Source organism: Schistocerca serialis, chromosome 1 (genome assembly GCF_023864345.2).
Source record: "Schistocerca serialis cubense isolate TAMUIC-IGC-003099 chromosome 1, iqSchSeri2.2, whole genome shotgun sequence".
NCBI classification, from domain to species: Eukaryota; Metazoa; Arthropoda; class Insecta; order Orthoptera; family Acrididae; genus Schistocerca; species Schistocerca serialis.
The window spans coordinates 418,078,924-418,092,295 of record NC_064638.1 but is presented as its reverse complement, the minus strand read 5'-3'; the positions used below and the strand labels follow the sequence as shown (position 1 = coordinate 418,092,295).

Here is a 13,372-nt window from a genome sequence, read left to right as displayed (position 1 = left end):
TGTAAACTAAGCTAAAATTGTCGGAATAAAGTATTGTCGACTGATCTCTGGATTGTTGAAAACACATTTGAATCAAAGTTTCAATTGCGTATTCTGTCTTCTGGGATTTAGTACTTATCATAAGGAAACAGTGTGCACCGTGTTTGCACAGAGTAGCTCAGTTAAAAGTAGCCCGCGAATGCAAGCGTAAACAGCTGCAACAGTGGACAGTTTTTTATAGTAATCGATTGTCTGCATTCTTCTGTTAGCATTTCAGTTTATTTCATAGCGAAGTTAGACGCTTCTCTTTGAGGTCTCCAAAATTATTTTCTCGGCAGAAGAAAGAACTGAAATTGTGGAAGTATATGTGAAAACAGGTTTGGTTAAGGAAACTCGCGAAGTTTTCAGGATCAAGTATCCGGATGGAGGGCTACCAGCAAAGAGAGCGGTACGGAATCTGTATAAAACTGCCGCACCTTCAGATCTGTGAAAAATGTGAACCGACAAAGAATTCCTTCAGTTCGTACACTAGAAGTTGTTGCAAACATTTGCCGAGGGATTATTCAGAGCCCAAAGAAGTCTACACGTAAATTGGTCCAACAGGCGTATGAGAGTAGGACTAGTTGCCAGTGGGTACAGAAAAAAGTATTAATTTGAAGCCACATCTTGTGACGGTTGTGCAGCAATTACGGAAGGTTGACAGTCAGAAACATGCAGATTACTGCACGTGGGTTTTGAATAACATCAACCATGGTTTGTTGGCCCCTTTTGATTACACCATGAGTGATGTAGTATAGTTCCATCTTCCCGGTCACGTGAATTCACAGAATACGAGGCACTGGGCAACGGACCCACTACATGATGAAAAAATCGGCATTTGGTGCGGTGTAACAGGAACGTGCATTATTGCACCGATATTTTTGACACTACCCTCAACACAGTTGCATACATGGAAATTTTTTGTACATTTTGTCCTTAACTCACTGAATATGAAAGACAATACTGTTTCTCCCAGCAAGATGGTGTAACATGCCATACGTCTGAGGTATTCCTGAAGAGTCCATAATGTCTTCACTGAGGAACGAACTGTCAGCAAACGTTTATGGCCATCACATTTGCCGGATTTCACATTACCGAACATTACTCCGGGTGTATTTGAATATGCTTAGACGTGCACAGCTCTGTATTGATACTGCATAGGGTCACTTTCAACATAAATGTATTTTTCATTATAAATAAATGTTAAGTCCATTTTAGCTGTTCGGTTCTGCAATTTTGTTGCATTTCCGTTGTACTTACACTGTCTAGTTTTATCTGCGCCACCCGTACTTACGTGTAAGTGTTCTAGGGAAGGAGTAAGGACCTGTAAGGGTTGTAGAGTGTGAGCTGTAAGGGAGACAGCGATCAGTATCTGATGGCTGTGGCTGGGTGCGCAGGTTGCCGGCACGAGGGCGTCACGGTACCGGAGGGCGGCGTGGTGGCGACTGCGGCGCCGTGCCTCTCGTGCCGCTGCTCCACGGGGTCGCTGCAGTGCCGCCTGCAAGTGTGCCCGCGTATGCCACAGCCGCAGCAGCTGCCGCCGGGCTGTCGCCTGCAGCTTCAACCGGGGAAATGCTGTCCGCAGCTCGTTTGCGGTCAGTCGCTGCTGCTGGAACGCTCCCTCTACCTTCAGTTATTGCACTAATTCGCCTGCCCTACGCAGAGTGTTTCAAAGTCTTTGCATCAAACGTCTAGGGGTGACAGATTACGTCGCGGGGAACAACTTTTGTTAGTGACAAAACTTTCACTGATGCTTCTTGGCGACGCTAGGCATCATTCTTTTACTTAGCTAACTAGCAGATTAAAACTGTGTTCCGTACCGAAACTCGAAGGCGGGACCTTTGCCTTTCGCGGGCGAGTGCCCTACCGACTGAGCTATCCAAGCAAGACTGACGACTCGCCCTCACAGCTTTATTTCCGCCGATATCTCCTCTCCTACCTCCCAGTCTTCACAGAAGCTCTCCTGCTAAATTTGCAAGACTTGCTAGCACTCCTGCAAGAGAGGATAGTGTTGCAGTTTTGGCAGGAGAGCCTGTGTCAATTTTTGGAAGGTAGGAGAGGATGTATCGGCGAAAGTAAAGCTGTGAGGACGGGTCATCATTCGTGCTTGGATAGCGTAGTCGGCAGAGCATTTGCCCGCGATAGGCAAACGTCCCAAATTCGAGTCTCGGTCCGACACACAGTTTTAATCTGTCAGGAAGCTGTATATCAGCGCATACTCCGCTGCAGAGATAAAATTTCATTCTGGCATTTTATTATTAATTGCGGAAAAATATCTTTCTCCCTTTAGAGAAACACATTCTTAATGTTCTCTTCTTGAAAAATAATTCCACCAAATTATAGCAGTATGCAGATGCAGCACAAATGGTTACTAGATGGTACTAGTTTGGTGAAATCTCGACATCCCAGGACTGTTGAATTTATTAAATCGACGCCTAACATCGTCGGGAAGCGTCAGCGAAAAATTTGTCCCTAGCAAAATTTGTTCCCCATGACGTGTTCTATCACTCCTATACGTTTGATGTGAAGACGTATATATCGGTCATTAGAACGGAATGCCGGTATTTTGACGAGCTGATCTACAGAATAAATTGAATTACTCACACTGCGCGAAGTGTTAGGTGACGATGATTAGCCAAATTATACTACTGTTAATTCTCACTGAAACGAGCAAACGCACTAAATTTTGTCAGACTGAACTTTCCACGTAGGTTTAATCTGCCGTGTAATAGTTGTTGATGTTGTTTTTAGGAAAAAAATTATCGTATGACCACGAAGAGAAGACGACCTAGTCCACTCTTATCTATTCACTTCGGAAAATACTAGTAAATACACAGTTTAAAATTGATTGCTATCCTCAGCGGTAAATATGTGCGATGACTTAGTGGTCAGGTGTTGATTAAATTTAAGAAAAGTATAGTCCTGTAGCATTGCTGACTGGTAGACCCAAAGAGGTGTAATTACAGTCCTCTCATTTCAGCATTTTCATTTTTGGGGTGACTTATTCCACTATTTCATAAATTGAGGAATCTGTGTATCGTGTACAACTGCAAACTACTCTCACGGCGCCGTGAAGAATATAGTGCTATGTTTGTACTGTTATCAAGCAGAGAGATCAGGGACGGGTATGATTTGGTACTGGTACATCGCCTGCACTTTCTGATGAGCATCAGAGAAACCACTGAAGTTAAGGTCTCCGCCCATTGGTCGGGTAACCAACGACACTTTTACATCTCCCATCCACATACTGCACTGCCAACAGATCTGGAATTCAACTAAGGGCGTCGGAGCACATTTTGGTGAATAGGAGCGGTAGCCACCAGCTTTCCACTTGCTGGTAAAATTCTAAAAGTGAAGATTCCTCGTAGTAACAGAATTTCAGACAGTTATCGCCGCAAGAACATTATGTCTCTTAATAAGCAGCCTGTGTGGCTATTACGTTTACGCAAATGCAGCTAAAGGTACAGGGGAACATGGTCGAGGAGTGAGCGTACACATTGTATCAGAATAGCAGAGTAATACAGTGCAGTGAAGTCGCTTATTTTATGCTATGTACTCGCCCATGCATCACAGAGCTATAAACACAATGTCATAATGATGACAGACTTAGCACACAAACAGACTACAACATGGGATACCCACGGCTCTCTTACAGTGGCACTTTAGCTACATCGTGATGAATTTTACGATGGGGATTATGTTAACGTGTTCAGCACGTCTTATGTAGCACCCTGTTGTCAATCGTCTCTTTCGTGGGATTTGGCGAAAGGTTTGTAAATGTGACTTCTCATCCAGAATCTGATATACAGTTTTCATTAGTTACTTATGTTTTGGACGTTTATCATTACGATCGACTCCACAGAAAGCTGTTTTGTCACCTGGTTACAAGATAGAAATGGTAGGGGTGTGACGTGAGGCGACTCTTACGCAGACACGGAAGCCTGAACTGCCCCGCATGCATAAAAGATGACCACATCAGCATATTCCTCGTCCGTAAAACGCTCACGTACAAATAATGTGGACTGCGGCGGCGCCCTGGCGTGGGAGACTAGTTAGGCAAGGTCTCGGGTAAAAATATACATAAATATAAAAATTCGTATTTTTAAAAATCAGTTATTACTGGATGACAGAACAGCAGCGACGAAGAAAAAAAACAGCGAATAATTTATAGACCGAACGCCTGTAATCTTATTCTGAAATAATGCTGTGCCTCACTACAGCATAGAAGCGCGATGCATCTTCACGCCGCTGCTTGTTCATAAACACGAGTCAAGTTTCAGCACCGCATGATTCTAAAACGTTATAATTACTATTAAACATTTTTTTCTAGCGCTCTACCGTTAAGCATCGTAAGGAAAAAAACTGAGATCACTGCAATTGTACTATTTCATGTCGACGGTCGCAAAATAAGCTCACTTGACAAAAATTCATCACCTGGCATGTCAATGTTAATACTAGCTACAAATGCTTACAGATCGTGTCGAATGTATTGGAATACATGTGCAATTGCTGTGTCTCTCGAGCTGATTTATCTCATTTGTCGTATGTAAAATGAAACAAGAGTGATATGTCAAAGTGAAAAAACAAAGTGAATACCATTGCACATAGCAAAGGTCGTGCCATAATGGAAATATCCCATTTCACAGTTTGGTCGCAAGCTATATCTGTGCGGACTGATCAGCAATCTCAGTTTATGTATAAAATATTCTCGGTATTCTTGCCGCGTCAGTTCTAGATAAAATCTCGAGCTTTCGACGATTACCTCCATCGTCATCGTCAGGAGCTGACTGTCTCCACTGCTGCTATGGTAGCCTCTATATAGCCCGAAGACGGCTTCTGATTGGTCGGCTTATGATTGGTCGGCGATTACGTGCGGCTGTCTCAGACGGTGTCACTGTGTGCGCCGGTGGCGCCACCGCTTCCGTTTGAACGTAAACCTTGGAAGGAACGTCTCTGCTGCTTCTCTGCATCAAGCGCTCGTTTTCACGCACAACTCAGATGGTATCCGCTATCTCAGTTTATTTAGAATTCATGACAAAATTTTAGCCGAAGCACCATAAGGAAGGGCCAGGGTCGTTGGCATATGACCTGGCTCGTGGCTAAAAATGGAGTTGCATAATAGTCATTGCTACAGATTGCAACGTGAATGAACACTCCAGGAGGAACTGCATCGTATGTTCACTTTACATAGCGTCACTTCAGTCGACCAAGTTATCATGATACAACGCCCAACGATATATCTACAGCGAACCGATTAAAACTTCAAATGCCTTATTTTGAGTTATTTTATCACTGAAATAACATTTCTGGCTGTATGTTAAGGACATCGTACATCTACATAAACGTCTTGGAGTACGACGCAAGGGGAGTGATGCGAGCTACAGGCAGCTCGATTACGGCATTTCTGACGTTTTAATTACAGGGAAATTACATGTATGCTTCAGGTGGAATGTATCGTTAATCAGCATAGTTACATTGAGGTGACCGACAACAAGGTTCTTCCATTTCCCCATCATCTTAACGAGGATGTATCATTGCTAATCTTGGCTTCAATCGTAATAACGTCTATAATTCTCGCATTCACCAGTCTGTCGATGCTACTGTTCGATATGAGACATATTTAGAAACAATCAGACATCTGGTATGGCCATAAAGTTGCCGGACTTGAATTACATCTTAGTCTCCGAGACCACTTGGAGTAATATGCCAATCAGCACGAACGGCATCAACACAACCTTCCATACATGCAGGATTTATTGTAGGACGAGAGACTGAACACTGGCATATTACATCGAGAATCCTGTTCCGTTCATGTCACAATGAAAGTATGTGTTGTCAATGCTTTATGTTTCAAGGATGAAGTATACCACGGAAAAGCAACCTTACCCTTCCTTTGTATGATTCTCAGGATGTGTTCAAGATATAAATCTTCCACGTTAAAGCATCTCAATTAGTCGATTCAACTTTTGTTGTTATTTACAAAATTGTACAGTTATTGGAACAAGATAGAAATAATAGCCCTCCTGATTGTCCAAAGATTAACTGCACACACAGCTTACGGAGCATAGACAAAAGAGAGACCATTGGTAGGGCATACTGTTCTCATTAATACAACAGCATCGTAATTAGTCATAGTTCAATTCACAGGGGACAACGTAACAGGACCTAGCAAGAGTCGCCGTAAATTCACCTCGAGAAATAATACCACCAAGTCCTGATACCGGGCAATGTTGCAACTTCTGTGAGCAGATCGTCTTAACAGGCTCTGTCTATGTCACGTGGTGATATCTGCAGCGCGGCATACTCTGACGTGACAAAAGTCATGAGATGGCGATATGCTCACATGCAGATGGCGGTAGTAATGCATACACAAGGTGTAAAAGGCAGTGCGTTGATGGAGCTGTCATCTGCACTCGATGATTCGTGTAAAATGGCTTCCGAGGTGATTAGGGCCGCACGACAGTAATAAATCAGACTTTGAACCCGGAACGGTAATTGGAGCTACATACATTGGATGTTTCACTTCGGAAATCGTTAGATAAATCAATATTCCGAGATCCACAGTGTCAAGAGTGTGCCGAGAATACTAAATTTCAGGTATTACCTCTCAATACGGACAACGCCATGGCCGGCGGCCTTCATTTAAAGACCTAGAGTAGCGGCATTTGCGTAGAGTTGTCGGCGCCAACAAACAAGCATCACTGCGTGAAATAACCGCAGAAACTAATGTGGGACGTACGGCGAACGTACCCGTTAGAACAGTGCGGCGAAATTTGGCGTTAATGGGCTATGGCAGCAGAGCGCCTTTGCTTCAGATGTTCAGATGTGTGTGAAATCTTATGGGACTTAACTACTAAGGTCATCAGTCCCTAAGCTTACACACAACTTAACCTAAATTATCCTAAGGACAAACACACACATCCATGCCCGAGGGAGGACTCGAACCTCCGCCGGGATCAGCCGCAGAGTCCATGACTGCAGCGACCTAGACCGCTCGGCTAATCGCGCGCGGCCGCCTTTGCTAACGGCACGACACCGCCTGCACCGCCTTTCTTGGGCTCGTGACCATGTCGGTTGAACTCGAGACAGCTGGAAAACCACGGCCTGATCAGATGAGTCCCGATTTCAGTCGACAAGAGCTGACGTTAGGATTCGAGTGTGACGCAGACCCCACGAAGCCATGGACCCAAGTTGCCAACAACGCACTGTGCAAGCTGGTGGTGGCTCCATAACGGAGTGGGCTGTGTTTACACAGATCTCTGTCTGGAAATGGTTATGTTCGGCTAATTGGATATCATTTTCAGTCATTCATGGAGTTCATGTTCTCAAACAACGATGGATTTTTTATGGATGACAGTGCACCATGCCACGGGTCCACAATTGTTCTCCGTTTGTTTGAAGAACATTCTGAAGAATTCGAGCGACTGTTTAGGCCACGCAATCGCCCAACATGAATCCCATCAAACATTTATGAGACATAATCGAGAGGCCAGTTCGTGCACACAATCCTCGTATTGGAAACACTTTCACTGTTATAGACCGCAATAGGAGCAACATGACTCGATGTTCTTCCAGGGAAGTTCCAACGACTTAATGAGTCCATGACACGTCGACTTTCCGCACTACTCCGGGCAAAAAGATGTTCGGTAAGACATTAGCAGGTATCCCATGACGTTTATCACCTCAGAGTGCAGTAGATAAAAAACTACTCCCCTTGACACTACAAATAATATCACATAAACTTGGCAATAGCCCTGCCCACATCGCTCACCATGGTATCATAGTAAAGCGATAATTTGCACAAACAGGAGTTAGGACCTATTAGTTTCCCTTTCACACACAAACACACACACACAGAAACAGGAACATATGATCTCCTCAAAGGAATAGCAGGCGCTCCTGCTACCAACAAAACTAATAAAAAAATTAACGCATTCCGTAATATGAAAACAATGTTCACGAAGCGGCGGGATGGCATCGTTTCTTCACAGCGCTAAAATGTGAATATTTTTAGTGTTAGTGAAAGTGTTGTGTGCTAAAATCGACCACATACATAAGGGGTCCATAATTAAAGCTCCAGTTTCAAAATCCTGTAGAATGGGAAACACTGATCAGAATGATGTCAAACTGGAACAGCAATTTTGACACTGGGAGAAACGTTATGGAGTAAAAGAATTACGAAAATTTGACCAATAGGTGACGCAGTAAGCGTCAAAATATACACACCAACAGACGCGCGGCACAGGGCAGTTCCTCCGATTGCGTTCGGGACGTTCAATATGACTCTGCAATATGAAGGATCGCCTGCTGCTGGTAAAGCTCTTTTACAAGAACGGTGACTGTCCGCCAATAGCCCTGCTGAAGTTCCGAGCACTCAAGATTGTGGGAAAAAAAAGGCACTGGTCCGATGTCTGCTAAGGGTCTGGAGAAACTGATTACAAGATTCGAAAACACAGGTCCTTTTGAAAGTGTGGCAGAGGGAGGAAAGCATTTGGTCCGACGTCTGTCGAACATGTGGTCCCAGCATTGTAAAAAAGGGATCGAGCGATGGTGTGCAAACATGCAGTGCACGTGGAATTGCCCGAACGTTGGACATGCCAGCGAGAACGGTGCATAAAATCTAAGAACCATCCTGCATTGGTATCCATACAAAACTACTTATGTTCACGAGTTGCTTGATAGTGACATGCGATTTTCGAGTTATTAAAGAAAAACGTACAAAAGTGATATTAAACGTGTTCTATTTCGGAAACCATTCGAAATATGGCATATGTCCGTACGAAGTTTTCTGTACAGAATCACTAATACTACCGCGTCTCAAAGCATGTACCTTTCTTCTTCACTCACCCTGTATAAACAGTTTACCGCATCAGAGCGCGTTCGCTTCAGTCTCGAACGTCTTACCCGCTGGATGGGCCACCTCAGTTACAGTCCAACTCTGTTAGACGTCAACTGTTTGACACAGCTCGCGCAGTGCTCAGCATTGATCGTTAAAAACATTTGATTGCGCTAACTAAATTTCGTCCCCAATAGTGGACTAATAATTTGAAACGTATGATCTATATGACTGTGAGTGGGACTGATGACCATAGATGTTAAGTCCCACAGTGCTCAGAACCATTTGACTGTGAGTGGTCATAGGCTGATGAATACGAATGAGGATGCATATTCGGCAATGCTGATACCAGTACCAGCAAAGTCAAAGGAAACATCAAGATTGGCCAGCTAATTCGAAACACTGCACGGGAAAGCAACAACGCAGCACAATGTATCCCTAGGAAAAAGAATTGCATGCCATTGTACACATTTTTCCCTATTCCTTTCCTAATGTGAGTGCACTGTAACGTGTCATTACAAAATTTCTATTAGTTCTTACTGTGTACACTTTGTAATAAACTCCGTAGTTAGCTAAAAATCATCGATTGTCTCTAACTAAGCAGGTAGTCCCAAACAATCGGAAATAAGGCGTAGATTCTTCTCATTCACAAGTATGATAAAGAACAATATCGTCAATGTTTGTCTTATGCAGAAGGAAGAAAGAAAGGTTAGGATTTACCGTCCCGTCGACAGCGAGGTCGCTAAGAGGGAGCACAAATTCAGATTAAGGAAGAACAGCGAAGGAAATCGGCCGTGCCCTTTCAAGGGAATCATCCCGGCACTCGCCTAATGTAGGGAAATTGTGGAAAATATCGGCATTACCGGACGATAATTTGAAGCGCCGTCCATTCCAACAAGGAGTCTAGTGTCTTACCCATTGCGCCACTTCGCTAACTGTCTAATGCAGAATACTAGAGCGTATCCTGAGTTTGAATATAAAGGCGTTCACTCCAAAAAGCATCACGAATGTCAGGAGATTTAATTATGTGAAACGCAACTTCTGCTGGTCAGTCAGTATGCCTTGCAAATCATCGACACCATTGCAGTAACAGGAATACCAAACATCGACACAGCATGGATGCAGCAATGGTGGATAAGCGTTCGCTTGTAACTTGGAACAAAAAAGGTTGTAGAGAATTATTATTAGCATGAGCCCTGATGAATAAAATTCTACTCTAGACTTCTCAATGCATTACGCTCTTCCGATACACAAATCAAATTTGCTCTTTTTAAAGTTTCAGTGTAACACACAGTGAAGTCCAACGAACTTATGTTCCAAACGTACAGACAAATCACCACATACACACAGCTGCTCTCCAGGAGCGTGAAAACTGTGACCGCTGTATACGTTCAGCATCAGTTGAGAGAATGTTGTGGCGTCAACTGCAGGTTGTCACAGAATCGTTATTGGCAGAGGACACGAAACAATTTGTTAGTGAGAGGCTTACATATCCAATATATTATACAGCTTTGTGACCAAAGTAGGAAACGCAGCTATTTGAGAAAGTGTTTTGACCAAGATATGAAACATGCTTACACATGGATCATTGTAGCCGTGAGTTGAAGTATACTATTTGTACAGCAACAATTCGTCATGGTTTGTGGAACTCAAAGCATGATGAAAAACTACGTCCCTCCCCCCCCCCCCCTCTCCGCGATGCCGCTGCGTTGAACTATTGCACTAGGTCGAATTATTTTACAGACAAACATTGTCAACTGCACTTAACTGCCAGTCGATACCATGATAATATATTTCGAAGTACACACATTTGTACAGTCTCTCACTTTTTTAAAATTCAAATCCCTTTCAAGTAGATATTGTCAGTTGCAAATTAAAAAAAAAATTCTCACAGTTGGACATTACTTCTCCCCGAGTGTTTTCAAGTCCTCCGCCTGGTATGCCTAATTATCGTCCTTACCTAACGTGCTGTTGTTGCGTAACATACTAGTAGTCAGTTATTTACGCGTGCATTTATTTGAGATATCTGACGTGTTGAGGGATACACTGAGGGTGAATTGTGGTAAGGGTATCTATCAACTTCTACCTACATCTACATCTACATTTATACTCCACAATCTACCCAACGGTGAGTGGCGGAGGGCACTTTACGTGCCACTGTCATTATCTCCCTTTCCTGTTCCAGTCGCGTACGGTTCGCGGGAAGAACGACTGCCGGAAAACCTCCGTGCGCGCTCGAATCTCTAATTTTACATTCGTGATCTCCTCTGGAGGTAAAAGTAGGGGGAAGCAATATATTCGATACCTCATCCAGAAACGCACCCTCTCGAAACCTGGACAGCAAGCTACACCGCGATGCAGAGCGCCTCTCTTGCAGAGTCTGCCACTTGAGTTTGCTAAACATCTCCGTAACGCTATCACGTTTACAAATAACCCTGTGACGAAACGCGCCGCTCTTCTTTGGATCTTCTCTTTCTCCTCCGTCAACCCGATCTGGTACGGATCCCACTCTGATGAGCAATACACAAGTATAGGTCGAACGAGTGTTTTGTAAGCCACCTCCTTTGTTGATGGACTACGTTTACTAAGGACTCTTCCAATGAATCTCAACCTGGTATCCGCCTTACCAACAATTAATTTTATATGATCATTCCACTTCAAATCATTCCGCATGCATACTCACAGATATTTTACAGAAGTAACTGCTACCAGTGTTTGTTCCGCTATCATATAATCATACAATAAAGGATCCTTCTTTCTATGTATTCGCAATACATTACATTTGTCTATGTTAAGGGTCAGTTGCCACTCCCTGCACCAAGTGCCTATCCGCTGCAGATCTTCCTGCATTTCGCTACAATTTTCTAATGCTGCAACTTCTCTGTATACTACAGCATCATCCGCGAAAAGCCGCATGCAACTTCCGACACTATCTACTAGGTCATTTATATATGTTGTGAAAAGCAGTCTTTTATCGCCAATGACATTATATTGCTCTACATCGTAAGACCTGAATTTTATTAACGCTATTGCTTCAACTCTGCAAAAATTATGGACTGAAAAGATTCTCCTTTCAGTACAACTAAATAAAAATACTACGTTCTTTACATGAGACTGGAAATTATCTACCATATCATTCAAGCCAATTGTATCGATTAGGAAACCGACCTGTAATGAACATTTACACAAAATGAAATTAATTTGTTCCCCTATTGCCGGCCGGTGTGGCCGTGCGGTTCTAGGCACTTCCGTCTGGAATCGCGTGACCGCTACGGTCGCAGGTTCGAATCCTGCCTCGGGCATGGATATGTGTGATGTCCTTAGGTTAGTTAGGTTTAAGTAGTTCTAACTTCTAGGCGACTGATGACCACAGATGTTAAGTCTCATAGTGCTCAGAGCCATTTGTACCATTTGTTCCACTATTCACATATCCCCGGTGTCTTCGACATTTGCGGCATAATACCGAATAATGTGCGTTTATTACAACTGTTGGTATTATATACGTGACCGTCACTCCGACTGAATCACCATGCTCCCACTCCCAACATCGCACAGGAACCAAACACTCTGAGTTACTATTAAAATTTCTCTCGAGTGAGACGAAGACACTAGACCCAAGTGACGTATGAAAGTAAAAGGACTACTAGAACTGTCCCAGACGGCCGTCAAGTGATGCCCAGCAACCCTCAGTGCCTGATATATGAGGAAATTGGGACATACCATCTCTCACATCTCTGTTAGAAACACAATATCCACTGATAATTTCCAGGAAGTGAACCATTCTCATGCTACCAAATGTATACCAAATCATCACCAGCAAAAACATTCAACACAACAACAACCACCATAATCTCATTAAAATATCTGTCAGCGTTACCGAATCACATATCAACAAGTGCCTTCAGATCACTCGTCGCTGTGTCAATGCTTTGTGGCTATGTGACATTCCTAGTAATACAATCGCGTGATACGCTACAGCCATGATTTGACAAACATCTTCGCTGGCTAGCAAAATTTGCCTTTCACATGACCAAAGCTTATGATCACGATGGTAGTTATTGGAATGAAAGTTTTTATGATCCATCTGATGAAATGCTCCAGAATTCTCCATCAGAGAAACGTTCATAATATTGGTCTTTACCACACTTACGGGTAAAACGAAATCTTGTTTTCTTATGATTTTTGACGACACTTTCTTCATTAGAGATTTCGGGTAAATGTAATCAAACTAGGAAGTTAACTTCACACATGTAGACTTCGATAAAGTATTTTTTAAATAATTTCGTTTTATACGGTCAGAGTTTCCTATTGTCGTCGAATCGGTATGAACATTCATAAATGTAACTGCTATTAGAGGTACACCCAATCACTGGCTCAAATGGTTCAAATGGCTTTGAGCACTATGGGACTCAACTGCTGTGGTCATCAGTCCCCTAGAACTTAGAACTACTTAAACCTAACTAACCTAAAGACATCATACACACCCATGCCCGAAGCAGGATTCGAACTTGCGACCGT

General features: G+C 43.2%; 1 protein-coding gene and 1 long non-coding RNA gene across 3 annotated transcripts in view; one reads left to right on the top strand and one right to left on the bottom strand.

The window, feature by feature from the left end:
* The window catches only part of LOC126471962 (uncharacterized), a 445,209-nt gene that overhangs the window by 180,306 nt on the left and 251,531 nt on the right, over positions 1-13,372 (top strand). The window contains exon 2 of one of the 2 annotated variants that reach the window (XM_050099901.1): positions 1,416-1,613. The exons of the other annotated variant lie outside the window; for it this stretch is intronic. Within the exon in view, the coding sequence (XP_049955858.1) occupies positions 1,416-1,613 (198 nt within the window). The remainder of the gene's footprint in view (positions 1-1,415; positions 1,614-13,372) is intronic. 2 annotated transcript variants of the gene reach the window in all.
* The window catches only part of LOC126471989 (uncharacterized), a 512,362-nt gene that overhangs the window by 292,166 nt on the left and 206,824 nt on the right, over positions 1-13,372 (bottom strand). The window lies entirely within an intron of this gene.